This window comes from Brachyistius frenatus, unplaced genomic scaffold, assembly GCF_029030835.1.
Source record: "Brachyistius frenatus isolate BFR_SWC_R1_liver_20210118 unplaced genomic scaffold, ASM2903083v1 Contig_84, whole genome shotgun sequence".
Lineage (NCBI taxonomy): Eukaryota > Metazoa > Chordata > Actinopteri > Embiotocidae > Brachyistius > Brachyistius frenatus.
The window spans coordinates 1,019,505-1,033,506 of NW_027210683.1; the positions used below are offsets into that span (position 1 = coordinate 1,019,505).

Genomic DNA, 14,002 nt, shown 5'->3' on the forward strand with positions numbered 1-14,002 from the left:
ACAAATCAATAAATTCCAAAAATTATCCTGTTAAAATATGCAGTGAAATCACAAATGAAAATTGCAAACCAGTGGAAGAATTAATGCAACCAACCCACGACCCAACCGACCAGCAGCACTTAGCATTTTTAAATCAACACATTTTGAAACTTAAATTTGCAGCTCCTACCATTTTGACTTTTAAAACTACTAAAACTATTTTGTGCACCAATTATGCCAGAAACTGCCCTCAGTGGGGTTGAAATCTTAGCAGACAAGCATGAGGCAGCATCGTGTCTACTATCATCCGCTTAATGAAGCGAAGGCTGAGATGTTTTTCTAACAAACGCCATTTTCAAATTTCTTCTGATTCTTTTGTGTAAAAACAAGAAAACTTCTTCATTTGGTTTTATACGATTATTTTGGATTCATAGCAAATGTAATATAAAGAAAAGAAGTTGAATTTGGGATATTTTTCTCAACTCCAGTGTGTTATCCTGCAGTTATGTCACATCCCAGGAGAGAGAAAGAGAGTATGTGTGGATGTTATCCCTGCCTCCTTTTCTTTCTGAGGACATGCCATCGACCCTAAAAAAGCTTTTCTTCTCCCGTACGAAGCAGAAACTCCCCCGACGCGCAGACAAAAGTCAGGTCTGTAACCCCTGCGGCCCCACCCTCCGTGCTCTTTGACCTGCGGTGGAGGCCTGGCTGAGCACAAACAGTGGTCGTCCCCCCCGCCTCCACCTCCAACCAGCCGTTCCTGTTTCAGTCGGGGCCAATGAAAGGGCCTACTGTAAATAACGGGGGGCCTTGCTGACCTCAAAGTTTATCTGGGCTGGAGACCCCGGCATCCATCCTACTGTAGCAGAGCCCACCGCTCACAATAGACTCTCTCATGGGTGTTAGGCTGTGGGCTCTCTCCCCTCTGTGCCCACTCCGAATGGGGATTAGAAAAAAAAAAAAAAAAAAAAAAAGAAGGGCCCCTGTCAGGTCCTTGGAGGGGGTCAACCCCCTTCAAACCACCATCACAACCCCATCCCACAGACACTTTAGCCTTTGTCCCCCGTGTGAGACTCGGGAGCAGGGACGGATGGAGGGAATGTGGAGGCGGGGCTAAAGCCTGAGACCAATCACTCTGACAAAATGCTGGATCAAACTCTCGGTAGCTAACAGCATCAAAGCCACTCAGACGTTTCCACTGTAATTCATTCGTTTTCTTCTTTTTACAAGCATCAGTCAGTCGGAGGATAGCAGAGCTACACGGTGAACGTGTACAGTTTACTGCTGAACTCATTTATCAATTTACTGGACAGCCAATCGAAAATTTAGATTTTCACTGAAGGGAAATTTAAGCTGTTTACAAACATCACAGGACATTTCTGGAGTTGGAATATCCTGCAGTTAAAGAGTGAAAGAGTCGATTTCCTAAGTTTAACTACACCTTGTGTTCAGGGATACTCTTTATAATAATAATAATAATAATAAGTGTTTATTCGCTTGGTGTTGAGGAGCATGATTCAACTCTACTTCTGATGTTTACTGGGCAGCTTTTTTGCCGTATTAGCATTTCCCAGCATGCCTTTGTTATTTCTTCATTACTTTTGAGAGTAAAACAACCAAATTAAATCCAAGTAATGGGAAGAAATTATCTTTACGACATAATAATACATAAAATGGGGCTATGACTTAAGACTTTAAGTGTGCAAGGTAGGAATGTGATATATATACCTATCAGAGTCACACTTAGTCATTGGTTAGCTTTATGCATCAAGTATTCATGCAGCATTTGTTGTTGCACACAATGCATATATTAGTTAAATATAGATTGGTGAAAAATATGTTATTTTGTAGTTATTTCTATCTGAAACCTTTAATATAAACTCCATAAATGTCAAATTATACGTACTTTTAAGTGTTGACTGATAGATTTCACATTAAAACAGCAATAAAAGGTCAAAGTTGAATTTGACTCTTCGTGGGATTAATGTTTGAACCCCCGCTGGAGTTCAGGTTTAACTCCTGAAAAAGGTTAAAAGATCAGATCCAAGAAAAGAGTTACTCTCACCAGAATTCGCCGTGCACGGTGGGTGTTTGGTGCTTTGTGTTTTTCCCATTTGACTGCTTTAATGAATCAATCGGGAATGTAAACCAATGTATGTACAGCAAAATGAGCTGTCAGGTGTCCTCGGTTTAAGTTCCCCTTCAGCATATTCAGCATATTCAAATTCAATTCTCATGCAGGTTGGGAGTAAAATAAAGAAGTCGATAAGAAGAAAGTAAGTCGAGCTAGGTGATGATGAAATGTCTTCACAGCCTCATCCTGTCTATCAGCACGCCAGCCCTTCCTTGTGTGTGTGTGTGTGTGTGTGTGCGTGTGTGTGTGTGTGTGTGTGTGTGTGTGTGTGTGCGTGTGCGTGCGCGTGCGTGTGTGTGTGTGTGTGCGTGTGTGTGCATGAGGCAAAGGAGACCCAAAGAGATAGAGAGGAAGGTTTCAGGTCAGAGGCTAAGTGAAATATATCCCCACTCTGAGGCATGCAAGAGAGGATGCAGGAAGCTGAGGGCCAGAGATAAGGGCAGAGACGTGGGCGATAAGCACCCAAACACCTGTTAGGGAAGCTTCAGCAGCTCCTCGCCTCAGACCAACACTTACAGGAGGCAATAAAACACAAGAAGGGAAGGAAGGGGCAGAACAAAAAAAGTGTGTATATGGACAAAAAACAGAGAGAGAAAACTGCTGCTTTTGAAACGTGCGCGGTGAAGAGGCGCGGCTGCACCTACGAAGGGGGATAAGAAGCCCGTCCTGTTTTACAGCATGCTTAATGGCATATGGCGGGAGCCCACAGCATCATTTGTAAGGTCAGCAGCGAGACAGGAGTGGCAGAAATGATGCTGTTTGAGTCATGACATGTCACAGCCATCCGCCGTGGTGATCAGTCCAGGAAATGGAATGGCTTTTTTTTATTTATTTATTTTGCTATCCTTATACTCTCGCCTTTCGGGGGCTCAGGGACAAACAGACAAACACAAAACAATCTGGAAATGGTCAAGAGAGACCTTGGAGACGGCTGGCAGTCAGGCGATAAACAGGAGAGAGAGGATCCGTTATGTGGCAGGAGGAAGATTCATGGGCCATCTGAGAAATTACATGACTTTACACTGTCCAACACCTCATCAGTGGCAATCTGGAAATTAAGATGCCAATTAAGGCGGGACTGATGACGTCTATTTATAAAACATCTGACATCGTCCAATCCCTGGCCATCTACGAAAATACAGTGAACCCTCGTTTATCGCGGGGGTTACGTTCCAAATAGAGACCGTGATAGGTGAAATCCGTGAAGTAGTAACCTTTTTTTTTTTAACAATTATTATACAATGAAATACTCCATAATACATTGAAACCAAAGAACAAAACCTTTTTACAGGCCCAAGCATTTGTTTAACAAATAAAAGTACTGTATAAATGTTTTTTTTTTACAAATAACTACTGTACTGTAAAATAATAATTTGAATCATCAATACGAACTGAAGGCTTCAAATTGCTGAGATCGGCACCGCCCCACTGCGACCCGAGTCATTGGATTAGAACGGGAGGAAATGAAAAATGATTATGAAAACAAATACAAAGTACAGTAGGACAAATAGTGACTCGTGTATTTCACTGCTCTTCTGACTGAGCCGCTGCATCCTGACTCCGCTCTGCAGCGGTTCTTTCTTCTAAAGCCGGCGGTGCAGGTGTGGTTTTTCGAGAGAAGAACATAGTTATCGGTAGTTGTTGTCGCTCTTTTTTCTTCTGGGCAAAAAGATTCTTATAAACCGACATGCCACCATCGATTATTTTTAATTTGGCAAGCTGTTTTACGTACGTGTACATATTAAACCGCAACGTTATTGACAAACAGGTAGAGAAGAAGCGGAGAGACTGTTTAGCCAATCAGAATGCAGAACACAATGCACGATGCAAATCCGTGAAGCAGCGAGACCGTGAAAGGTGAACCGCGTTATAGCGAGGGGTCACTGTATATACAAACAAAAATAAATCCTTCGTTTTCATCTCTGTGCAGAAAAAACTAAAGGTGGGACTTTAATGGTGGTTTAAGTTATCTATGCTATAAAAAAATAATAAACAAAAAATAAATTTAGTAATCTAATTTAGCGTAATTAAATTCCTGGCACCAGACCATGATGGAAAAATACTTTACAGATGAAAATATATCTGCATTTTTTTTTTTTTTTTTTTTTAATGCATGTTTGAATGGTGATTAGCTCAAAAATTCTGGGATGAATTTTGACTTGGATGGAAGATTTGCACCAATCAGGATTCAGCAACACTAAAGTCTAAATGTAATGGGCTTGTTCAGTCGCGTTGGCCGTCCGCCACTTAAATGTCACCAAACGCATCAAAACTGGTGAAGTGTCACTTTAAAAAAAAAAAAAAAAAAACAGTTTGCTGTAACTGCAACTAGAGATTTACTCGCTCATTCAGTCTCACAATGTTTTCAGACATTCTTTCTTCTTCGAGTAGACAAGTCTCCCTTCAATTGAATTCATTCCCCTCCTCGCATGCAGGCCGTGTGAGGGGGGGGAGGGAGGTGCGGGTGGGGGTGGGGGGGTCGTCGGCCTATCCATCAGCAGCTCTCTCTCTCCCTGCGGTAATCTCTCTGGGCGTCTTCGGTCAGCAAATACATAAATCAATTATGGTTTTAAGCTTTATGCCATGATTTACCCAACTGATCCCTCCTGGATTACAGCGCAGCTTAAAACGTGTCGGTCAGCGGTAAAGCTGCAAGTCGCCTTGACATTCATCGCGCCGCGCCGCCGCCGCCGCCACGCCACTCACCGAGCGGCGGCACGTCAGCTGCCACGACCGGAGATCTGAGAGCGTTCCTGAATGGCCCGACGGTCAGATGGAGACTTTGTGATAACACAATCACATCCATCTTCAGTGGAAAGAGAACTTGGATTTTCTTTAACTCCAAACCTCTCTGGAAGCTCAATGTGGTTCAGGGACTAAGCTAACCGCCAGAAGGAGTAACTAGTCAGTAAACTAACGTGCTAATCGAGGTGGGATCAAATAAATAAACATGCTTCCTCTTATTCTCATTATTCCATGTTTTTGCATTAGGTGTATATGTGTGTTTTTTTTTAGCTGTGTATTTATGTTTTATAAGTCTATTTATGATTGTTTTGTACACAAGCTACACCTGGCTAATAAAACTGATTCAGATTTTATTTTGAAATAATTTATGATGTAAGAAAAGGACTGAAATAAGAATTTACATGTTCTCAAATTTGCAAACTGATAATATTTTCATTTAATAACTAAATATAACCTGTGACTTAAGTTGTTTCTGCTACATTAGTTAGACTCATGGTTACCACGACTTCAATGTATAAGATATCCAAAGTCATTACAGGAAGTAAAAAGGTATGCTGAAAAGCCATGAAATGAAAACATTTTTAAAACTGGCTCACTAGTGGACTCCAGGTTTTGTATATTTCTCTACTTTTTCATATCGGCTCCCGTTTAGCATAATTATTATAATAATTATCACTTTTGTTTTTGAAAGCGATTACGGCCGTTTTGAGTTTTGCTTTCCAACTTTTCTGTTGCGTAGACCCTCTCAGCAGATATCTGGCACTCACCTAACCCCCTCCCCCCCCCCCCGCCCCGCCCCCACCATCCCTCCCTCCTCCGCCCCCCCTGAGTGAAAACATGGCTCTGAAGAGGTGAATAAAAAAGCTCACATGGCCTCATTTTCCTACCTGAGAGCTTCTTTATGACAGGTGACGGTGGGGGAGAATAGAGGGGCTAATTTTTATGACCAGCTTCTTAGCGTGCTGGTATCAGTCCGTTGGGGCCTCTTGCCAATCTCCAGCAAAGCATTCAAGTGGCAACAAAGAGGCTAATTAGAAGCTCTCTATCGCTGGAAGCCGCGAAGGGCTCCGGTTTGATACTTCCCAGGGAGGCTCGGGGGCCTCCGAGGTGGCGGTGGACGCTTTCTTACACACACACACACACACACACACACACACACACACACACACACACACACACACACACACACACACACACACACACACACACACACACACACACACACACACACACGAACACACACGAACACACACGAACACATCAGACATTTGCGAGCACACTCGGGTCGGCCCTTTGGCTCCGGCACATTTACTTATTGTGGCCCGTTCCTCCCTTACGGTCCGCCAGAGACAGAATCAGAGAGAGAGAGAGAGAGAGAGAGGGACCCGACACGTCTTCTTTCATGTGGCGGAGGACCCGGAGAGGGGATGCTAATGGGATATCGATGGGATTAGAACCCGGAGCGTTCAGGTCCAGAAGAACAGAGGCAGGACTCTCTGAACCAGAACTAAAACCCACTGAGCTCTCAGGCCAGATCATTCTAATTCTATCGACTCTTTCTTTTTTTTCTTTTTTTCCTTCTTTTTAAATGGGAAAGTTGACAATGATGCACGGAGCTTTAATACAGTAAGAAAGTCTGATATAAGTTTAAAAAAAAAGAAATAGAAATCCTCTAATGAATTCTTGCACTGTTGCATTCGCCTCCTCTTTCCTCTCCTACCAACACTCACAGCAGCTTCTGGGATTCAGAGATACACATCAGGAAGTTAAGGCCGATAACACATTTGCATGTCACCTGATAACTGGCTGTAATTAGTACTCCCCTCCAGCTCTCTGCCCCCCCCCCCTAACACCACAAAAAAAAAAAACAACAAAAACATCCTATACTCGCTCCATGGACACACAGAGACGGCCGACTTCCAGTACAGTATGTTATCCTTATCCCCCCCTCCAGACCACATGGCCCCCGCGGGGACAAAAGACAGGGGGGCCTCCGTGTGTTTGTTTCATAGCGGGTCGGTGCCAGAGCGCATCAGCAAAGGCCACGTCTGCCGAGCCGGGCGCTGGTCGCCGCGCCGAGGCAGCTGGTCGCACCGAGTCAAGCTGCTAACTTTTTATGGCACAAGCACCTCCCTCTCGCTCTTATCTCAGGGGGAAGGAGGGAGGAGGGAGGAGGGAGGCGATCTAATCAGCCAGCTGATTAGATCGCCTCCCTCCATTGCCATAGCCACTGTCTGGATATTAGACCCCCCCCCCCCCACACACACACACACGCCTCCTCCCCTCTCCCCCTCCTCCCCCCCACACCATCTCTCTCTCGGCGTTGCCCTTCTCTGACTACACTCCAAATAAAAGCATCCTTATTTCCTCCAGCTTCTTGACGACATCACACGACTGCATGACAATGAAATGCTTGATCTGTGCTAAGGTGTGTGTGTGTGTGTGTGTGTGTGTGTGTGTGTGTGTGTGTGTGTGTGTGTGTGTGTGTGTGTGTGTGTGTGTGTGTGCGTGTGCGTGTGTGTGTGTGTGTGCAGTCCAATCCACATGATGTAGCCCCCGGTGTTAAGTCTTTAATCGATACATCTCCCTATCCTGACAGTGAGGACAGAGCCCAGATCTGAGATCAGAGCGATGGCGGTGTAAATCTTTACGGTTCAACCAGAGCCTTTTAAAGCCCGTCTATAATTGGGCCTCAGCCAGCAGCTGCCTCGGCCGTGGCTATCACCGTAGGCCCGGTCAAAGCGGCAGCTCCTCAGGGGCATAAACAAACACTGCACCTCCAATAAGGGCAGGAAAAAAAAAAGAAGAAAGTCACCTGTGTGAGGATAAAAAGAGAGGATGTGGCAGGCAGACTTGAATAAGCCGTCTGAGGCTTCGCCGTTTCTTGGAGAGGTGTTTTCGATGAGTAGAAGCCTTTTTTTTTTTTTTGTGCTATTGGATTATTACACCAACATGTACTGTACCTCTGAGTGCGAGCCGGGGAGACTTAGCTCACTGAGTGATTTCAAATAGAGGGTAATCCACTGCCATGTAATGGATGCTTTGTTGCAGCGGCTGCTTTCAGGAAGCAGAAAAGAAAAAACGCGTGCACTGTTTTTTGTTTTTTTGTTGTTGTTTTTTTGCAGGTTACGATCACAAGTCTGCTGCTGTTTTAGTTTTAGTCTCGGGTTGTTTGAGTTCACGTCAAAGCAGCGTTCACTGAAGCAATAAAGCAAATATCTGACTGCTTCAAAATGCAGGTATTCATCCATCATTTCTCCTGAACTACCGGCACATGTGTGTTTTTCTTCCTCGTGAGGAACACACATCATCACACACTGATTTACTTCGGTGTTTAAGGTGCAGAGAATCCTCACGGCTTCTAATTGAGACAGTGGTTGGTGCCATTTACCACATTTATATATTGGTGATAGTCTCACTTCAGCGCTGTTTGATTGCAGAAGCAGGAATTCTTGACAGCTTTTTCATTTTATGTCTTTAAATTGCTCGCTTTTTCTCCAACTCACCGAAAAACACTTACATTTTTATGGCAACCGCGATCAAAACAAAACAAAAATCTGTCTGTTATATCACCAAATAAAGATCTTGGGATACCGCTCACCAAAATCTGGGTGTCGTTTTCAGAAACGTTCCCGCCCCCTTTTGGGGGAAAACAAACGACTCTCTCCATAGACTTCAATTTAAATTAGCTTTAGAAAACCAATCCGTTGTAAACCACCGGATCAAAAAAGCAGAAGTTTGGAGAAAAGTCTCAACTTCCTCCGATTCTCCGTCACTGCAACGCAATGTCAATATTTCCCTCTAGAAAGGGGCGTGGTGACAAGAGGCCCCGCCCTGGATGACGTAATATCGGTCTGATCTATTAAAACTGGATTTGGGCAAAAGAGGGAGGAGTCTGGGAGGAGCTTAGGAGGGATGAGGAAGTGGAAACCAACCAGGTTCAAGCAGTAAAAACCTCTTTGACCCTCATTCAGAAAATTGTGACGCATTAAAGGAAGTGAAATCATGAACTGAGAATTTCCTTTTCATCTACCAAACTTTCATCATGGTGGCCATCCGAACCCCCAAAATATTTACCATTTGTTGACGGTGTGTGTTTAATGGTTGATAGTGGTGTAAGGAAACCCCTCGTATGCCTTCCCCAGGCCTCACCTCAGCGTGCAGGTCATATGTTTGTGTGCATACATCGTTATCACCTGCAACAAACGCTGCGTGCGCGGCTATCTGGGTTCAATCTGCTCTTGGTTTACTAAGAAGGAGTGCCAGGGGTTATCTGTCCCACTCTGATATGCACAGATAAGGGCCCCGGGCCCCGCTGTTTAAACACCTGGGGCCCGGGGTATTAGAGCGCCCCTCCGTCCACCCCCCCCCTTTATTTTCTGCCACAAAAGGAGAGGAAATGGAAGAGCGAGCGCTGGCTGCTGCTGCTGCGACGGAGGGGGAACGAGTGTGAGGAGTAATGAACACGAGGGCGTGCGCGTGCGGAGGTTAATCCCACCCGCTACCCCAATACTTCCATCAATAATACAAAAAAAATACAAAAAACAACAACACGGCATTACAGAGATGAGAGGCGGGAATTCATTCACTCGTCTCTTTCATTCAACAGGAAAAAAAAAAAGAAAAGAAAAAAAAGGCAGGCAGTATCATGAAAAGACCGAGTTAAAGCACGGATGGTTATCAGTGATGTTTAACGGCTATATGCTGCAAACGCTCTCCTTTAAAATAGCCTCTCTCTTTTTTTTTCACTTATGTGATGTACATTACAGCGAGGGTCAATCATTTGCATGAGAATGGACGATTAAGTGAAAGAGATAAACCCAAGGCTAGTTCCCGTGAATTGGATGCTGTGTTTGGAATACCAAGCAGAGAGGAGGCTTTTTTTTTTTTTGCTCCCCCGCCTCTTGCAGAATTAGCCCCTTGCATCATGCATTTATTTTCTCAATAATCACTCAGGCCCTTCCCGTGTTGATTATTTTCTCAGTGCAAGGGTTACTAAAATATTGCTGTAATCCTGTCTGCCCGAAGCCCCAAAAGCTCTCGGCTTCCTTAAAGGAAATAAATCCAGGGGGGTTGTCAGTGGGGAGGTGATGTGGTGTGGCGGCCGGCTGGAGGAGAGGCGGACAGGGAGAAAAGTTGCTGCGGTCAAACGGGGATTGTTTGGATTCAGTTAAACGCAGCCTAAGGCACTTAAAAAAAGAAAAACAGTGATCCTTCATTTAGCTGCATGCGTGACTGAAACAACGATTAAGTTTGAATGCAAATACCAAAACAGCACATTTTTGATGCCTCAAACAACTCAAAGTCCTCGACTAGTTATCAAAGGCAGTCATACAGGAACTTCGCAAAGATAAAAATGTAAAAGTTGAATAATTTTGATTAAAAGAGGATTCTAATCAGAAAAAGTATTAATTTTTGATAAGACATTCAATATTCACGGTTTGATCTTGTATAAATCGTAATAAATGAAAAAAGTGTTAACACGACTTAAAAATGGCAACTCAAAGAAGCGACACCACTTGTGGAGTGAATATAAAATGTAGAGTCTGGTGGTGGCGTTTCTTTTTTTTTTTCTATGATGTAATCCAGAGCAGCAGAGACTCCATTTATACAGGAAGTGGCTACTTTCTGCTACGTTCATTTCAACATGGGAAGCACACATAGACACCTCACAGCAGTGACCTCTGCCACATCTGCAAACAATTACACTCATGTTTGACTTGACCTGCCTGCACCAAGTGAACTCTGCCAACTTTATTTTTTTTATGTGCTTGTTGCCGAGGCGATGGTGACCCTGACACAGTGTGGCTGTGTGTGTGTTGGGGGGTGGAGGGGGAGGGGAGGGGGGGGTGATGTGTAATTAGTCAGAGGGGGAACACAACTCCACTTGTCTGAAATAAAACATCTTGTATACACATCAAAAAGAATCGGCGGCTTGACAGGCAATACTCAGAAAGAGAAATAAAAAATTAAAAAAATTAAAAAAATACGTTGATATGCTTTCAAATGACCCACAGAGGAATTTGTGAGGACACGAGGAGCGTCTGAATTATCAAGCATCTCAGGGCAGCGTTGCAGACCTTTCATGTGCGGACAGCGGAGCAGACAGTGCATGATGCAATGTTTGATTTCTACACTTCAGGAGGCTGTCAGGACACCGTATAAAATATTAAACAGTGTCGTGTCGGTGTATCAACCCGTCTAAATTAACCTATTAGTATGCTGTGGGGCAAAGCGGGAAGATCAATGCATGAAACGGTTTGGAAATCTCCTTTGATACAAGATTTCCCAGCTTGAGCGAATTGATGAAATTCCTCTTGAAACACAGGCAACCGTTTCACACGGCAGACTTCTTTTTTTTCTTCTCAAGACAAGAGAACGAGTGGAGGCTGTCCATTAAGCACGGAGAAGAGACTCCATTACTGGAGACGCTGAAACTATGGTGGGGTTTTTTGTTTGTTTTGTTTTGTTTTTTTAAGGTGTTGTGAAAGCCTGACCATAAGAAGTTCAAAATCCACCAATGCAAAAATCACCCTGAAAAATGAGCACCTATCATGAAGGCCACACAAATGTTCCCTTCATTTTACAAGAAGAAGAAGAAGAAGAAGAAGCAACTACCAACAAGCACAAGACTACAAAGAAACCAACTGCACCACTCTTATTAGACACAATAAAAGGCAAGGTAACGGAGTGTAAGGCTACAAACAAGGACACCTCCCTCTGGAGTATAAGCTTTGCGCTGATATTTTCTTAAGTCAACAGTGACTCAGTCAAGTATGGCCGAGATACGGGGCTCAGGAATGATGGGACGGGCGATGGGGTTCAAATCCTCGAGTGAACTTTAGCCGCTGTGCATTCCTATTGATTTAAGCAAACATCGCAAGGTGAGAATGTGGCTTTCAAGGTAAGAAAGAGGCCTTGAGTCACACACACACACACACACACACACACACACACACACACACACACACACACACACACACACAAAAACACAACACAATACTCTGACTATGCAAAAATCCACAAGAACAATGTGCTCACAATCGGATGTAGAGATGAAACAAAAAAAGAGTTTTGGAGTCGTAAACTTTCAGCGTTTCTAATGAAGTTTCCAGGCTTTAAGATTTATTTTTATGAACTGACTGAAATAGCGCTGCGCTGGTTTACTGCCAGTCCCCCTGTCCTAGAACTACCTCCCTGTCTCAGAGCCCAGGTTCAGCACTCATTTCCTGGGCTGACCGTCTAACTCCAATTATCAGGCTAATAAGGGCCCCCCTTGTGCAGTTATGGGAAAAAGGTGGAGGGCAGGAGGAGGTGGGGGGTGAGGAAGAGGGGGGCTCCCACTTTGGTAAGTGTGTGTGATCGCTGCCGCCCACGTATTGTAAGGTGTGACTAATGTTCTTGGACAATGTTGAGACAGCGCCGCTTCGGCAGTCACCTGGGCAGGAGTGGATCTGAGCTGTCAGCAGCACGGAGCTCCGCGTTCGTGGCGTCACTTCTTTCATACATAATAGATGTTTTTTTGTTAGTTGTCGTAATCACTGACATAAAAGATTTAAGTTGTGTCGGCTAAAACGAGCCAAGCAGAAACGGATTTCCTTTATTTTCTGCAAACCAAGCCCTCAAAAACACTTAAAACAATTTGCTTTCGTGCGTTTTCAACAGCAATCATGCAATTAATATGAATAGAAGGAAGGTTTTTGGTGTTTCTGCGGCACCAAATACCAACTGATCCACGCTTAAACCCCCAAATTTTCCAAAACACAACAGCTAGCGAGCGGCTAATGGAGAGAAAACTGGTCTTACCTGTGCTGCTCCACGGCTTCGTTATCTGGCAGCTCTGCACCGCAGACGTTGCACCGCTCGTGCTGGCTCCTGCCGTCCGGTTTCATGCCCGCCGCCAGCTCCCCGAGCTTGCTGAAGAACTCTCTCTGGATGAAGCTCTGCGGCAGGAGTCCCCCGTAGGCACTGAAGTCCATGGACATGGCCAGGGCCGGGGACATGGGGAGAGCGGAGGCCATGGAGGCCGGCATGGACATCATGGCGTCCGATTTGTGATTGACGGGTAGGGAGTAGAGCGAGGCCAGGTGCTTCTCCGTCATCCCGGCCATGGCTTCCAGCCCCATCTGGCTGACGTCGACTTGCGGGTCGCCCATGCCTTCGTCGCGGACGTAGTGCAGCTCGCGGGCGCTGGTTATCACGCTGCTCCTGGTCGGCGTTCCGGGACCGTCTCGGTTCCTGTCTTCCCCGCTGCGCTCTCCGTTGCTGGAGGCGCTGGACTCCATGTTCTGCGGGCTCTCGTGGCCGTTGCCGCCCATGTCCACTTGCATCATCTCGGTCTTGATCTCGGTCATCAGGTGGTGGGCGTTGCCGTGGAGGAGTTGTTCGCCGCCGAAGCCCTGCTGCAGCAGAGACTGGCCGATGCTCATCAGGCTGTCCACGGCGGCTTTGGTGGGACTCAGGGCGGAGACGCCGAAGGAGGTGGAGACGGAGGGACTCTGGTCGACCATGCCCGCCATGGTGGAGACCTGCTGGGTACCTGACAGAAAGGGACTCTCCATGGAATGCTTTTTGGAGTTCTTGGCTCCGTTGTGGCCTTTGCGCTCGTCGTCCTCCTCCGTGCTCCCGTCGTTGGCGTTGACCTCCACGTCGTTCTCGTCCGAGGACTGGATGGTCTCCAGGATCTTGAGGCATTGCTCCTCCAAGTACTCGATCTCCAGGATCTCGGCCGCGTACAGAAGGTCATCCAGGTCCTCCACCTTGGCCTGGAGAGTGGCAGTGTAAGCATACTCCAAAATCTGCTGAAAAGTCTTTGGTGAGAGAAAGTCCAAGGTGTAATGCTGGCTGCTGCGGTGGAAGAGGATCTCGAACATTTTGCTGGTGCAGGCGAGCACGGTCCGGTGGGCGTGGAACTCCTGGCTGTCCACCATGATGACCACGTCGCACAGAGTCCCGGCCAGACGCATCTGGTTGGCCTTGTGCAGGAGGGCGGTGGGGTGGTTGGGGTTCTGGAGCTGGATCATACCCATTTTAGTTAAATCCATTTTGTCGATGCGATCCACGAGGGCGACTCATGAGGCTCGCCTTCCCCGCTCAGCAGTGGTTTTAGCTGTCTTTGTAAACAAGATGAAACCTGTGGGGGGG

General features: G+C 45.7%; 1 protein-coding gene across 5 annotated transcripts in view; it reads right to left on the reverse strand.

Annotated features, from left to right (window-relative positions):
- zbtb16a (zinc finger and BTB domain containing 16a) overlaps nt 1-14,002 on the reverse strand; it is a 136,424-nt gene that overhangs the window by 119,246 nt on the left and 3,176 nt on the right. For all 5 annotated transcript variants that reach the window (XM_069709752.1, XM_069709750.1, XM_069709748.1 and 2 more), the window contains one exon: nt 12,665-13,991. In XM_069709752.1, coding sequence (XP_069565853.1) covers nt 12,665-13,902 — 1,238 coding nt within the window. In that variant the 5' untranslated portion in view covers nt 13,903-13,991. The remainder of the gene's footprint in view (nt 1-12,664; nt 13,992-14,002) is intronic.